Source organism: Aquarana catesbeiana, linkage group LG02 (assembly GCF_042186555.1).
Source record: "Aquarana catesbeiana isolate 2022-GZ linkage group LG02, ASM4218655v1, whole genome shotgun sequence".
NCBI classification, from domain to species: Eukaryota; Metazoa; Chordata; class Amphibia; order Anura; family Ranidae; genus Aquarana; species Aquarana catesbeiana.
In genome coordinates this window covers 770,346,640-770,362,675 of record NC_133325.1, presented here as the reverse complement: position 1 = coordinate 770,362,675, position 16,036 = coordinate 770,346,640, and the positions used below count along the sequence as shown (strand labels likewise).

The window sequence follows — 16,036 nt, the reverse complement described above, 5'->3', positions numbered from 1 at the left end:
CTCCTGGCTATTTAAACTGGAAGAACAGAAACCCCAGACAGAATTGTACACAGTAACTTTAGGAATAAATCGTTGTTCAATCCCCCTGTTTAGAATAATGAACACATTGAAATGTTTAATAAAATGGTAACTCAGGAACTGGATCAGTTGAAAATCACAAGAATATATGAACCCCATAATATTAAAACAGGAATAAAACAGTTAGAAGAAAATAAGGAAATTGTAGTTAGGCCTGCGGACAAAGAAGGGGCAATTGTCGTGCTATCTAAGGACTATTATATTAAAGAATTATTAGGTCAACTATGTGACACAAATACATACATAAGACTCATAGGAAATCCTACAAAAGAATACAAATGTGAACTATCAGATTTAATATCGAAAGGCAGTGCTAAGAATATTTTAACTAAAAATGAATCAAAGTATTTAATACCTGACACATGCAGAGTGCCCATTATCTGGGTGGAGGGGCTAGTAAGGAGTGTTAGGCAGCGGCAGCTGTCGGTGTTGGGACGGACGCCATATCCTTACTGCTTTATCCATCTACATGCTTGTTTAGAGTGGTGCACTGACGCACCCTTAGAACGTGAGTACCCCATTTGGGGGAGAGTTTTGTCTGACTTTGGAATAAATATTTTAAACGATATTACACTATATGGTCCTTTTTCCTATCTATTGTTTATTCCCGTGCTGGAGCCTGTGATCCTGTGACCCACACAGAGCCCTGGGTGGCTCAAAAGCGTTTCCTGACTTTGTCTAGCGACTTAGTCACATTCTCTAAGGTGAGCGCATTACCTTGGGGGGGTCACTTATGTTGCACCATTGCATGACCTGTGGCACGTGGAGATTTAGCAAGTTTGAATATATTATCATTGAAGATCACACACCAGCACTTTTTTGCAGGACTTTTTTCTATGTAGTTCATAATGGACTAGTATGTACCTGAATTGTGGAGCACATAGCACTTTTGTTTGGCACATGGCACTTTTTGGCATCCATTTGCACTTATGTATTATATTAGAAGCAAAAGTGTTTTAATTGATTATTATTATTTTATATGTTAATTGTACTGTTTACTTGTGCACATTATGTTTATGCAATATAATATTTAGTGGGGTATACACCTTTGTACCCATTTGTATATGCACTATATTTCTGTGTGCCATGATAGGGGCACATCTAGCACACTTTAGCATAATTATTTATTTATTTATTTGTTATTTACACGCATTACAAGACGTGGTTCATGCATGTGGCTGTGTAGTGCTTATATTTAGCACTAGGTTCATTGTGGCTTGTAGAATTTTTTTTCTTTTACCCATTATCTATACGGTGCCAAAAATACATAAAAACTTAGAACAACCACCAGGCAGACCTATAATAAATGGCATCCAGTCAATAAATGCTGGACTGGGAGAATATGTTGACAAGTATTTGCAACCCTTGGTACCTAATACCAGTGCTTACCTCAGGGATACTAAACATTTGATCCAAATTTTGAAAAATGTCGATTTAAGACCAGAAGATAAATCATTAATTGGAACAGCAAATGTTGCTTCGTTATATACAGTGATAGATCATGATGATGCGATTCAGGCATCTAAATGGGCCATGGAAAAATTCAGTAATCTTATCTCTAAACAAAGAAGATTTGTTTTGAGATGCCTAGCCTTTGGGCCACAGCATAATTACTTCTGGTATAATGCAGAATACTACAGACAACTAAATGGCATTGGGATGGGTGCTAAGTATGCACCGTGTTGCTAACATTTGTTTGGCCAGATGGGAGGAAGAAGCCATATATTCCGATGTGCCAGAAAATTTGATACTGTATAAAAGATTAATTGATGATTGCATTGTAATATGGAAAGGAGATGAGAAAAGTTTAATTCAGATGTTTGATCGACTAAATGACAACCAGAAGAATATTAAGTTCATGTATGAAATTAGTGATAGGGTTGTTCATTTTTTTGACCTAGAGATACAGATAGGTTAATGGGGTTATAAGCACTAAAACTTTTTTTAAGCCTGTAGAAAGAAACAGTTATATACCAACTGACAGCTGTCATCATAAACCATGGCTCATAAATATCCCGAAAGGACAGATGATACGACTGAGAAGGAATCATAATCATAAAGAATACCTTGCACAGGCACATTGGATGGGAAAAAAATTTGAGGCCAAAGGTTACAACAAAGAATTCATTGAAGACAAAATACAAGAAGTCTACCAAATGCCAAGGAATCTGCTGATCCAAGATAGGGACAAGTATTGTACACTGAATCTAATAATGAACTATAGTGTCCAACATAAACAGGTGGAGCGTATTATTAAAAAATATTTCCCCCCTGTTAAAAGCTGATAAGACTCTTCATAGTATTCTACCCGACAAACCCCGTTTTACCTACAGGCGAGCGCCAACACTAATGCTGCGTACACACGATCGGACTTTACGGCATACTTGGTCCGGCGTACCGGATTTCGTCGGACAATTCGATCCTGTGTGGGCTCCAGCGGACTTTGTTTTCTCAAAAGTTTGACGGACTTAGATTTGAAACATGTTTCAAATCTATCCGACGGACTCGAGTCCGGTCGAAAAGTCCGCTCGTCTGTATGGTAATCCGACGGACAAAAACCGACGCTAGGGCAGCATTGGCTACTGGCTATGAATTTCCTTGTTTTAGTCCGGTCGTACATCATCACGTACGAATTCGTCGGACTTTGGTTGATCGTGTGTAGGCAAGTCCGTCGTAAAGTCCGTCAAAAAGTCCGCCGGGCAAAGTATGCCGTAAAGTCCGGTCGTGTGTACGCGGCATAAGAGACATAGTGGCAAAAAATGTTCCTGAACCCCCTAAAAAAATAACACTGGAGGGGTTCCAACAAAATAAGAGAATTAAGTAAAAATGAATCCAGATGGATATTCGAGATGTGTACTCTCTCGCCTAGGGGTCTAAACATAGACTTCGATCTCAACTGCTTTATATCAGATTATTAGATTCTATTTGAGGTGTATTTGATTCTATCTGGTTCAGCTCTTGCTTATTATTATTGACCATAATTAGAGGGACTGACTGTATATATATCAAATACACCGCCAAAACTGAATAACCTGCCTGCTTAATCTAACTCAAGCTATCTCTCTGTCCACGCCAACAACACTACACATGGCCGCTCTGTAAGCAGCCTTATATAGTGTGGGGCGTGAACTTAGTCCCCCTGAGCCATGATAGGCCAAAGGCACCCTGCCTTTGGCCAATTATGGCTCTCCCAGCAGTGCTGTGATTGGCCAAAGCATGCAGGTCAGATGCATGCTTTGGCCAATCATCAAACAGCAATGCACTGTGATCTCGTAGTGCATTATGGGGCTTACCGCAGCGCTCAGATTTTCCCCAAATGTCCCATATGTTCGATTAGTTTTAGAACAGATGAACACCCGAAGTTGAGGTCGAACTTACATTGGACTCAAACCTCGGGCTCATCCCTAGTTACAGTGGGGACGGAAAGTATTCAAACCCCCTTAAATTTTTCACTGTTTGTTATATTGCAGCCATTTGCTAAAATCATTTAAGTTCAATTTTTCCCCTCATTAATGTACACACAGCACCCCATGTTGACAAAAAAACACAGAAATGTTGACATTTTTGCAGATTTATTAAAAAAGAAAAACTGAAATATCACATGGTCCTAAGTATTCAGACCCTTTGCTGTGACACTCATATACTCAGGTATATACTCAGGTGCTGTCCATTTTTTCTGATCATCCAGCTGATGATCCAGAAAAGTGAGTCCAGCTGTGTTTGATTATACTGATTGGACTCGATTAGGAAAACCACACACCTGTCTATATAAGACCTTACAGCTCACAGTGCATGTCAGAGCAAATGAGAATCATGAGGTCAAAGGAACTGCCTGAAGAGCTCAGAGACAGAATTGTGTCAAGGCACAGATCTGGCCAAGGTTACAAAAAAATTTCTGCTGCACTTAAGGTTCCTAAGAGCACAGTGGCCTCCATAATCCTTAAATGGAAGACGTTTGGGACGACCAGAACCCTTCCTAGAACTGGCCGTCCGGCCAAACTGAGCTATCGGGGGAGAAGAGCCTTGGTGAGAGAGGTAAAGAAGAACCCAAAGATCACTGTGGCTGAGCTCCAGAGATGCAGTTGGGAGATGGGAGAAAGTTGTAGAAAGTCAACCATCACTGCAGCCCTCCACCAGTCGGGGCTTTATGGTAGAGTGGCCCGACGGAAGCCTCTCCTCAGTGCAAGACACATGAAAGCCCGCATGGAGTTTGCTAAAAAACACCTGAAGGACTCCAAGATGGTGAGAAATAAGATTCTTTGGTCTGATGAGAACTTTTTGGCCTTAATTCTAAGCGGTATGTGTGGAGAAAACCAGGCACTGCTCATCACCTGTCCAATACAGTCCCAACAGTGCTTTGCTGTGCTGGTGGTGGCAGCATCATGCTGTGGGGGTGTTTTTCAGCTGCAGGGACAGGACGACTGGTTGCAATCAAGGGAAAGATGAATGCGGCCAACTACAGGGATATCCTGGACGAAAACCTTCTCCAGAGTGCTCAGGACCTCAGACTGGGCCCAAGGTTTACCTTCCAACAAGACAATGACCCTAAGCACACAGCTAAAATAACGAAGGAGTGGCTTCACAATACTCCGTGACTGTTCTTGAATGGCACCGCCAGAGCCCTGACTTAAACCCAATTGAGCATCTCTGGAGAGACCTAAAAATGGCTGTCCACCAACGTTTACCATCCAACCTGACGGAACTGGAGAGGATCTGAAAGGAGGTATGGCAGAGGATCCCCAAATCCAGGTGTGAAAAACTTGTTGCATTTTTCTCAAAAAGACTCATGGCTGTATTATTATTCAAAAGGGTGCTTCTAATAAATACTGAGCAAAGGGTCTGAATACTTAGGACCATGTCATATTTCAGTTTTTCTTTTCTAATAAATCTGCAAAATTGTCAACAATTCTGTGTTTTTTTCTGGCAATATGGGGTGCTGTGTGTACATTAATGAAGAAAAAAATGAACTTAAATGATTTTAGCAAATGGCTGCAAAATAAAAAAGAGTGAAAAATTTAAGGGGGTCTGAATACTTTCTGTCCCCACTGTAGATAAAACCCCAAAGCCTGTGCCAAAGCATTCATGGAGAATTTGTATGGGAACTAGAAGGGTGAAGAAAAACAGTAGAATAAAGTAAAAAGAAGAAGGAGGAGAAGCGATATGTGGTTGATCACCACATTCCAAACTACCACCCCCAGGCCACCCCACCCCACCCACTAAGGAGATTGGAGGTATCTAATCCAGGGGTTCTAGACTTTCCCAAATCAAAGTTGTTTGTCCCAGAGGATACTAGCCAATTTTGTATTTGACTAGCGCAAGGGACTTCCATGCTCCTGCTATAGTGATTTTAGCTGCTAAAAAGATAAAGAAGGTGAGGGTTCTGAGATGTTTGGGTAACTCACTTGATAGGTCAGAAAATAATGCTGTCTTAACATTTTTGGGGATATTCAAACTAGTCACTGAGTAAAGCAAATTAAATATCCTGGTACTGTACAGAACTGTTGGAACTTCAGGCAGGACCACCAAATATGGAACATGATTCCCTCCTGCCTGCACCCCCTGAAACATGGGGGCAAATTGGGTGTTGGGATAGATCTTAGACTATCGTGCCAGGACCACTGATTTATGTTTTAACTGGGGTAAAAAGATTTGCTCATTGCTAGTCACAAGGCTCCTGAATCATGGCAGTGGAGCTGTACATGTAAATGTTTCTGGAGGACACATCTGGTTGTATCTAGAAATGCCCCATGGTCCTCCCAGCAAAAAGAACCTAGTTTTACCCAAAAGCTCTACTTCCACCGTTCGTTCACCAATGCTACCCATATCCATGGCACCATTGAAGCTTCAAATAGGATGCTGTGCCAATATCATAGACTTTGTGTACAAAGGCATTGTTTTCCTGCATTTTCCTAAAGTGCACATCAAACACAAGTCAGCAGATTCCCGTTTACTTCAATAGAGTAGTGTAAATGACAGTTCAGAGGGTGTGTTTAACATGATTTGTGTTACTTTGCTTTCTTCAGTTGCATCAAACCCTATTGAGGTGCATTTGGATTATAGACAAAGCAGGGCAACCTAACCCTTTTCTTGTGAAATGCCACACATTGCATTTGAACATTGCATTGCATTGGGGCGGCACAGTGGTGTAGTGGGTAGCACTCTCGCCTAGCAGTAAGAAGGGTCACTGGTTCGTATCCCAACCACGACACTACTTGCTTGGTGTTTGCATGTTCTCCCTGTGCCTAAAAGACATGCTGGTAGGTTAATCAGATCCTGTCTAAATTGTTCCTAGTATGTATGAATGAGAGTTAGGGACCTTAGATTGTAAGCTCCTTGAGAGTAGGGACTGATGTGAATGTACAATGTATATGTAAAGCGCTGGGTAAATTGACGCCGCTATATAAGTACCTGAAATAAATAAATAATAAATTTGAACGCATGTTGATACGTTAGAATGGAAAAGGTTGACAAGCCCTTACTTTCAGTTCACAAGCAGATGTAGATACTTCTACTGTAGCCTACTTTGAAACGTTAGCATGAAGGAGATAGTATACTATAATTTTACAAATCGTACTCTATATACAGCATCATCATTACAATATATTTTCAGGGCAGACTTACCAGGTACAGTAACTTCTATCACACTTCCTACGATCTGCATTTCCTTAAAGGCTGCTAAACATTGATAAAATCCAGTGTCATTTAACTGCACAAATTTAAACTTCAGAACATGAACTGCTTCATTTCCTTTCTTTTCTCCCCATCCAGAGGAGATCCGATCATCCGGCTTTACATTCTCACATTGACTATTTCCTCTGCGTTCTACTCTGCACCAGGTCACGTTAGGTTGATCATAGGAGCATAGGTGGACTGGACATCTCAGGGAAAGTGGTTGGTTTTGGGTTTGACCAGCCTTTGCATTCTTTGGGAGATTTATATTTGGAGTACAATCTGAACTGAGCCCTGTAAAGAAAGAAACATTAATTAAAAGCAGTTCTGTGTGCAGTGGTTCCCTCGTTAGCATTTGACTTGCAATCCTGAGGTTCTGGTTTCAGTTCCCACAAAGGGCTCTATTTACAGGGATGTAGGTATGTACCCCCCATATTTTGTATATTTTATACTGGTTCTCCACTCAAAACCAGAATCAACCTTCTAGTTTAAAGAAGACCTATAATGAGAGAAATGGCCATTGGCCAAATGTCCTTTTCCTCTTCAAATTCTAGTTGTTTGACTATCATGCTGAATGAAATGCTACTTAAAGTCATTGGGGTTACTTTAGTAAAGGCAAATAGACTGTGCACTCTGCAAGTGCAGTTGCTCCAGAGCTTAGTAAATGAGGTAAAGCTTCACTTTGCAAAGAGCACCCAATCACGTGCAAGAAAATATTCAAAACAGCATTTTTGCCTTCCCATGATTGGATGATTGAAGTCAGCAGAGATTCTGCTCATTTACTATGCTCTGGGGCAGCTGCACTTGCAGAGTGCACAGTCTGTTTGTCATTAGTAAATCAACCCCATTGTCCTTGTTAGCCTAATTTTACACAGGCTATACCCTCTTTAGTCCATCGTCGATGCTGCTACCAGACTTATCAATTTTACAAACCGTTCATTGTCTGTTCCTGCTCTCTGTCAATCCCTCCACTGGCTTCCGCTCACCCAGCAAATAAGATTCAAAATACCAGCAACAACCTACAAATTCATCCAGAACTCGGCCCCCAGCTACATTACTAACCTTGTCTCAAAACAAACTGTTCTTTGCTCCTCCCAAGACCTTCTACTCTCTAGCTACCTTGTCACCATCTTCCATGCTCACCTCCAGGGCTTCTCCAGAGCCTCTCCCATCCTCTGGAACCCCTTAACCCAATCTGTATGACTATCTCCTACTCTATTTGCCTTTCGGCAATCCCTGAAAACTTCTCTTCAGAGAGGCCTCTAACTGATCAACTGTACCTTTACTTTCTCCATTAACACATCCCTTACCTTTAGTATCACTTGTCCTTTCCTTTTAGATTGTATGCTTTAATAGCAGGGCCCACTGATCCTTCTTGTATTCATTTGTATCTGTTCTGTCTCCCTCCATTTTGTAAAGCACGGTATAAAACATTAGCGCTATATGAATCCTGTATGATAATACAATGAAAATGTATGCTGTGACCATAGATCTCCTTTAATAGTTACTTTGTAGATAATGTGGTGAGGCAGAGTTACCTATGATGCTAGACAAGCCCCCTTCCTAGTACAAATCTTCTTCCCCCCATCCTTCGTCCCAACACTAATCCCCCTAAATCACAACTCTTAGCATCCCCCCCAATTCTCCATCCTAGAAAAATACTTACACCCTTCTGTCTCCCAAATTCCTCCTTCTAACTCAATCCCCTCCCCCCATCCTCCTTGCAGCGTTCTTGCATCCTTCTCCCTGCCCATCCCTTGTCCTGATCCTCTTGGTGACCACCAGGACATTCCTGTGAAGAAGACTTCCTATTTCCCTTAGGGAGTCTGGGGTGTAATATTTCTATATTCGCTTGGAGAATCCACTTAGAGCTGGTGAATTTGTGACTTTGTAGCAGGACAGGTTTAAGAGATAACTAAACCTATAATCTGGTAAACCATCTCCTGACACTTTATTTCACAAAAAAATTAAGTACAGATAAACTTAAATCAAAGGAAGATACACCGGTATTGCTACTGGTAGTTTTGGGTCTGTTCATTCATTCTTAAGTCCATTAAAGATAGAAAAGCTGCACTCTATCCAGCAGTATTGATTTATGTATGATTATTGACTTATCTGACTAAACCCCTTCCTTATCTTAAGGATAAACAAAAGTCCCCTTCCATTATTACACCCATACTTGATTTGTTGTAGCCGTATTAGTGCAATTGTGACAGAGAAAATTGAGTACTGTCCGTGATACTTTTTTTATTTGCACTAACATACAATTTTTCAGGACAAGCTTTCGGGGTATGTCCCCTTCTTCAAGGTCCAAGCAGTACTGATTCACACATTTTTAAGCAGAATGTTAAAGAAAAAAAGGAAAAAAAAAAAAAAAAGAAACAACCCATTATAACAGAGGATGAAACTCTGAAAGGAATATTCCAACAACCCCCATTATTGGCTTTCAGACAACCACCCAACCTCAGACACAAAACTAATCAGCAGGAAACTTCACTCTGATTATGAAGTCAAAAATAATGGTTGCAAACCCTGCAATAAAAAACGCTGCAAACTATGCAACCAGATAAATCTATCCAAAAGTGTTACACACACAAATGGGACCTTCTATATCATGGGATCTTACAGCTGTACCTCAAGTAATGTTGTGTACCTCATCCAATGCAAAAAGTGCAGCAAAGGATCTTATGTTGGTGAAACAGGACAGAAGTTGCAAGTGAGGATGAATTTGCATAGACATACCATCAAAGAACATAAAGAAGACAGTTTATGCACACCTGTGGGACATCATTTCTCACAATCGGACCACACGATAGAAGACCTCAATGTCTTAGTTCTTAAAGGGAATTTCAGAACTATCCAGGAAAGGAAAACGTTTGAACTAAGAATGATACTTCTTTTTGACACAAAGAATAATGGCCTGAATTTAGACATTGGTTTCCTTACACATTATGCTAAAGTTTTACGACCGCTCTGTGATTAGTATTTTCCCCCCCTTGCATTCCCTCCTAGCTCTCCCTCTGTCTTATCTCACTAACTCTGCTGCTATCTTTATTACCATTGATTTGTATGTGTTTTGTTTTCTTTTTTTTTTTTTTTTTTTTTTTTTTTTTTCCTTTTTTTCTTTAACATTCTGCTTAAAAATGTGTGAATCAGTACTGCTTGGACCTTGAAGAAGGGGACATACCCCGAAAGCTTGTCCTGAAAAATTGTATGTTAGTGCAAATAAAAAAAGTATCACGGACAGTACTCAATTTTCTCCATTATTACACCCAGAAATATAATGAATTAGTAGGTGTGCCACTAAATATGTATGTTGGAATTCCCATAAAATGGGGTCACACAACCAAGGCCTACGCCAAACCCAGCAAAGATTCACCCACATGACCAGATTTGGACCAAACCAACATTTGTTAAAGCCCTTGGGGCCCTTTTACTTCATTGATGGATATGGTAAACCCTTCTATTTTTCTATTTTTCCTTTGTTGAATTTTTTTTTACAGCTTGTGATTGTGTGCTTTTTTAGATTAATATATAACAATTTCAAACATTTTTTTAATCTGCAGGTAATGGCTACCCTAAGATTTCATCGAAATCCTCATGTTGAGCATTGACGTACTTCTAGAAAAGCACTTTAGATTGCTCAGGTGTAAACCTGGGTTAACACTTCATGTATACAAATTGTTTACAGACTTGCAGATGTTGCAATTTCACAAAAAGGGACTTTTACGACCTTAGGGAGAACCTAAACCGAACTGAAACAGATTTTAATACCGTTTCTGTATAAAACAGAAGTATGGAAAATCACCTTTTCAGCCAAAAACAACCACCGGTCAAAAGGTTTACAGAAGAACTTTGTTTATTTAAAAGGCAGAATGGAGTTTTAAATTGAGCAACTGATATCACTGGTCCGCGTATCAATCTGCTTAATATGAAAGATTGCGTTCATGCCTGTTCAGATAGTACTTTTAAAGTACACATGCTTTTTTACCTTACCTCATTATACAGTAGCACCCTGAGGGCTAGTTCACATCGGTGTTGGCTCTTTGAAAAAGCTGTTTGTGGTGAATTGCATTTTAGAGGGCATTTGAAAGATATGGCACCTCCTCACCGCCTGTTTTAACCCCTAAAAGCTTGCACCACTGTGTCTCAACCATGTCCATTGTATGCGACTGAGAGGTGGTTGCTGTGCTGCCCCATTTGCTTGAATGGGTTACATTTGGTGGGCGGTACCGCCCGCAGAACGCAACAGTGGGGATAATTTTTGACACATGTGCAAAGCTTTGTGGCCATGGAATGTGCCGCAACCATGTGCACCACTGTGCCACCGGGACCTGTGACATGTCCCAAGAGGCTGCGGGCGAGGGGGGGGGTGCAAACTTCAGCTTGGAATCCCTAGGCAATCTTGAAGGAAGTGGAAGCAGGTACCTGCCCAAACCAGGTACTTGCCCCCCCCATAAAAAAAATGGTGCCAAAAGATAAACAGGAGGGGAAGCGGGAAGGCAGAAAAGTGTCTTCACCCTCATCTGAAGTTCCGCTTTAAACTCATAATTATTGTCCCAGCAGACACTAAGCTGGGAAGATCATTGTCTTTTTACACTACAAGAGACTGGAAAAAATATCTTCTGTACTGTACAGTACTATGAGAAGTAAAATTGTGTTGGATTCATTTTCTGTATCTTATTGGAGCATTAAAGTGTCATCAAAGGCAAAACTTTTTTCATTGTGGATAGAGTAAAGGAGGGTTATAACCTCTGTCAATTTTTTTTGCCATCTGTGTCCCATTGGGGAGATTTCCCTTCACTTCCTGTCCCATAGCCAAACAAGAAGTGAGAGGAAATCCCTGCAAAGTGAGGGAATACAGAGCTGACACCAGAGTCAATAGAACTAGTGTCCATATTGGAAGATTTCACCTCTATTCCTGTTCTGAGGTCAACCCACAATTTGGGATTTTTGTTTACTTTCAGTTTTCGATAATAAAGGTAAACAGGACAAATAAGGAGGGTGAATGTCCCTAATGGGCAAACAGACAGCAATAAAACCCGACAAGAGGTGACCATACTGTCTGGACAGATGGAAATATACTGTATGAAGGTATGTCAATGCATAAAGCCACTTTCAAAACAGAGAAGGATGCTGCACAGCTTGTTGGGGAATCATAAAGCATGGCAGATCAGGTAGATCAGGTAGGTAGATTTATATGCCTTAATACAACCAAATAACACTTTTAACTTATTTTCTTTAACCTGGTGCACTGCTGCTCCCCCAGTAAGTGTTGTTTTGCTGTGCTTAGCACATAAAAAGTACCTAAATAAGTCCCAAAGACATAAAAAGACCTAAATAAGTTGTAAGCTCCGCCCAACACACTGCATCACCCAGTAAGAACACAAGACTCCTCCCATGCTTGGAAAGCCTTTCCCTCGAAGTTGCACTCAACTGACTATACAAGAGAAGGTCAAAATGAATTGAAAAATAAATCTGGATACCCTTTAGATTTCATTCTGACCTATCTGTGTAGCGAGATGGAGGGCTTTTTTGCAACCTACACCTCCCTGATTTTCCTGTAACAGGGCGTGAACAGTCACCTACAGTACCAGCTGTATTGCATCAAATTCTTCCTGTCTGTTTCTTTTATGTATTGCAATTGACCCACTTTTCAACTTGTTTCTTGTTATGTGGCCAATTTTCCAACCACATCATGCTGCTCACAAACGAGACGTGATCAAGTTTGCAAAACGAAAGAAAGTGACAAAGATGTCAGAGACATCATAATGACTGTGAACTGTCACAACCTGTAAATGTGAATGAGTCAACATGGTGGCTAGTGAAATTTCCAAAGCTTGAAATATTATTTTTGAAATCATATGGTAATGGTAATGACATAATAACAGCCTCCACTTTCCTGGGAATGATCCCCATACAACTTTGGAACCTGTTTGAGGGAAGTTTGGCCGATTCAGTCAAAAGAGCATTTGTGAGACCAGGTACTGATGCTGGACAGGAAGACTGTCTCCCTACTACTAATTCATCCCAAAGAGATTCAATAAGGATGAGGTCAAGGCTCTGTGTTGGTCAAAACCATGCCTTTATGGAGCTGGCTTTGAACACAGAGACACAGTGATGATGTAAATTAAAAGGGCCTTCTCCAAAAGGTTGGAAGTGCACCATTACTGGATCTATAATTTTGTATGCTGTAACATTAACAGTACCCTTCACTGGAAACACCTGTAGTCAAACATTTAGAGGGATGTTCTCATACAGGACCATTGACCATATCATTTCCATGTACTGTATACCTAAAACCAGAGTCTTTTTTTTTCATGTATAAGTTCACCTTCAGCAAGATTCTCCCCAAGTCCCCCTATAGTGAATAGTACATACCATCAGTGGCGGCTGGTGCTCAATTTTTTTCTTGGGGGGGAGGCAAACAAACGTGGCTCCCTCACTCACACTACATCCCGGCACTCGATCGATTGAATGAACGGCAAAGGCAGCAATCAAGGGCCTTACCATATCCTTAGTTGTCAGTCTAGGCGGCCTCCTCTCGCTGTTGCTGCAGTAGAGGTGCGGGGAGGAGGAAGATGACAAGGTGGTGGTGTTGGTGCACTGCTGGATTCGGGGTAGGGCTCCTGGAAGAGGCTGTTGCTGTCTCTCCACCTGCTGCTCCTCACTGCACATGGCCTGCAGCTTGCGGAGGGAAGAGTCAAGGCCATTTTTTCTCCTCCCAGCCGAACAGGAAGAGGGTCCCGATACCTGATTGGCTGGGAGTCCTAAGACTCCCTGGCCAATCGCGTCTCAGGACCCGCTTCCTAAATGGCCAGGAGAAGAAGCAGGAAGACATTAGCGAATATTAGGGAGGCGGTGCCCCTGCACCCTGCATGAGCAGCTGCCACTGCATACCATCATTCCTCCTGTTTTGAATGGTGCACATCCTCCCATTAAATATGCAGCTGTTGGGGGGCCTCTCTACAAAACTGTTGGCCCCTCAGTCCCCCTCCGTGCTGCCATTTGCAGGATGATTGGAACATTTAAACTGTGCATCCCTAGTGGTCTACTCCAGCTGAGCTCATTAGCGTCCTCTCCAGGCTGCTCAAACTGCTGATGCTTTCTCCTTCTCTAGCTCAGCTCGAGGATCCAGCAGTGTTTATAGAGAGGTGCTCCAATATCTGCAGGTATAATGGGAAGACATATATAAAAGTTTTATCCAATCTCAACTGCTATATTTCATATCCAGCAGCTGGAGTCCGGTACTCTGGTTGAGGCATTCAACTCCCAAGGTAGTAGATATCAAAAAGATAAAAGCCGGCGACTCTGAGTGCTCTTGCGAAAAAAAAATCTTTATTGGCTACATATATAAAAGCATCATACAAAAGATGCGAACGAGTTTCGGATTTTGCAGCCTTCCTCATAGCATAGGAGCAATGGGCAGCAAAAGCCGAAACGCATCAGGATCTTTTGTATCATGCTTTTATATATGTAGCCAATAAAGAATTTCCTTGGCACTCCGAGTTGCCAGCTTTTACCTTATTGATACAATGGGAGGACATGCATCATTTAAAACAGGAGGAGTGTTGGTATGTAGGAATTACATAGGAGTACTTCTGGGAAAATCTTAAGGAAGGTGAACTTACACTTTAAGTTTTGGATGGTGAAAGAGGTAAAACCTCTGTCAGGTTTGTCCCTGTTGGGGAAAGTCCTCTCTATATGCTATGGTGACCACTATCACCAGAACAAAAGGTGAAAGGAAATCCAAAATGTTATAATTGTCATCAGAACATCAAGAGAGAGGAGATATTCCATTAGATACACCTGTTCTGGTCAAAAACTGTCTAATGCCCCGTACACTCAATCGCACATTCCGACAACAAAATCCATGTTTTTTTTCCGACGGATGTTGGCTCAAACTTGTCTTGCATACACACGGTCACACAAATGTTGTTGGAAATTCCGAACGTCAAGAACGCGGTGATGTACAACAGGTACGACGAGCCAAGAAAAATGAAGTTCAACAGCCAGTGCGGCTCTTCTGCTTGATTCCGAGCATGCGTGGAACTTTGTGCGTCGGAATTGTGTACACACGATCGGAATTTACGATTCCGATTTTGTTGTTGGAAAATTTGAGATCCAGATCTCAAATTTTGTTTGTGGAAAATTTCGATGAAAAATGTCTGATGGAGCCTACACATGGTCGGAATTTCCGACAACGAGCTTCCATTGAACATTTCCCGTCGGAAAATCCGATCGTGTGTACGCGGCATTAGAAGGGATTTTCCTTCATTTTGGAGAGATGTTCTCTCACTTCCCATTGTGTTCCAGGATAGGAAATGAAATGGGACACAGATTTTTTTTGTTTGAGTATAGATCTATGTTTGCCCCAATCATATTTAAATTCACATTTACTGTTGACTGACTCACTACCTCTGCTGGAAGTCTTTTTCAGTTATCAACTACTCTTTTGGTAAAATAATCTTTCCAAAGGATAGTTTTGAACTTTGTTTCTGCTGGTTTGAGGTGATGTCCCCAAGTTTTTGATCTTAGCGTCATATAGAAAATACTGCCCTGCTGAACTTATTTACACCCTTCATGTATTTATTTAAAGGGTTTCAGTCATGCCCACCTATTTCCTTTCTTTACTCCAGACTGATATGTTTTATACCTCAGATCTTTCACTGTTTTTGTTGCCCATCTCTGGACTCCTTCTTTCTTATCAATATCTTATTGTTAACAAGGACTCCAGCAAATGTTGATAAATGTAAAGTTATGCACTTGGGGGCTAAGATAATACATGCATCATACATACTATGGGGGAGTACAACTAGGGGGGATACATAGTGAAGAAGGATCTGGGTGTTCCGGTAGATCATAAACTTAAAGTGGTTGTAAACCCTTTTGTGTGAGATTTACATATAGGTAAGCCTAGAATAAGTCTTTCCTATAGGTAGTGGAAATATCTCCTAAACGTGCGCCGCTTATGAGATATTTCACTTGTAATGTGCCGATGTCGTCATCGGCGCATGTGCTGTGAAGAAACTGACCACAGTGCCGTTTCTTCCCCCAGCGTGTGCCATGACTGACAGCTCCCGCGCACATGCACGGGAGTGACATCACGTGGCTCCGGCCAGTCACAGAGCCAGAGTTCGCAGCCCCCGGAAGGAAGAGGGGCGAAGATGGACGCAGCCTGCACAGGGGACAGCGCGGGCTTCGTTTGCAGGTCAGTGTCATATAATGGGCTAGTATGCAATGCATATTAGCCCATTATCCTTTTAATTTGCAGGCCTTGCGGGAGCAA

The 16,036-nt window shown here is 41.5% G+C and overlaps 1 protein-coding gene across 1 annotated transcript in view; it reads right to left on the bottom strand.

The window, feature by feature from the left end:
• The window catches only part of LOC141129340 (uncharacterized), a 73,010-nt gene that overhangs the window by 44,303 nt on the left and 12,671 nt on the right, over positions 1–16,036 (bottom strand). Inside the window, exon 2 of the mRNA XM_073617315.1 lies at positions 6,700–7,041. Coding sequence (XP_073473416.1) covers positions 6,700–7,041 — 342 coding nt within the window. The remainder of the gene's footprint in view (positions 1–6,699; positions 7,042–16,036) is intronic.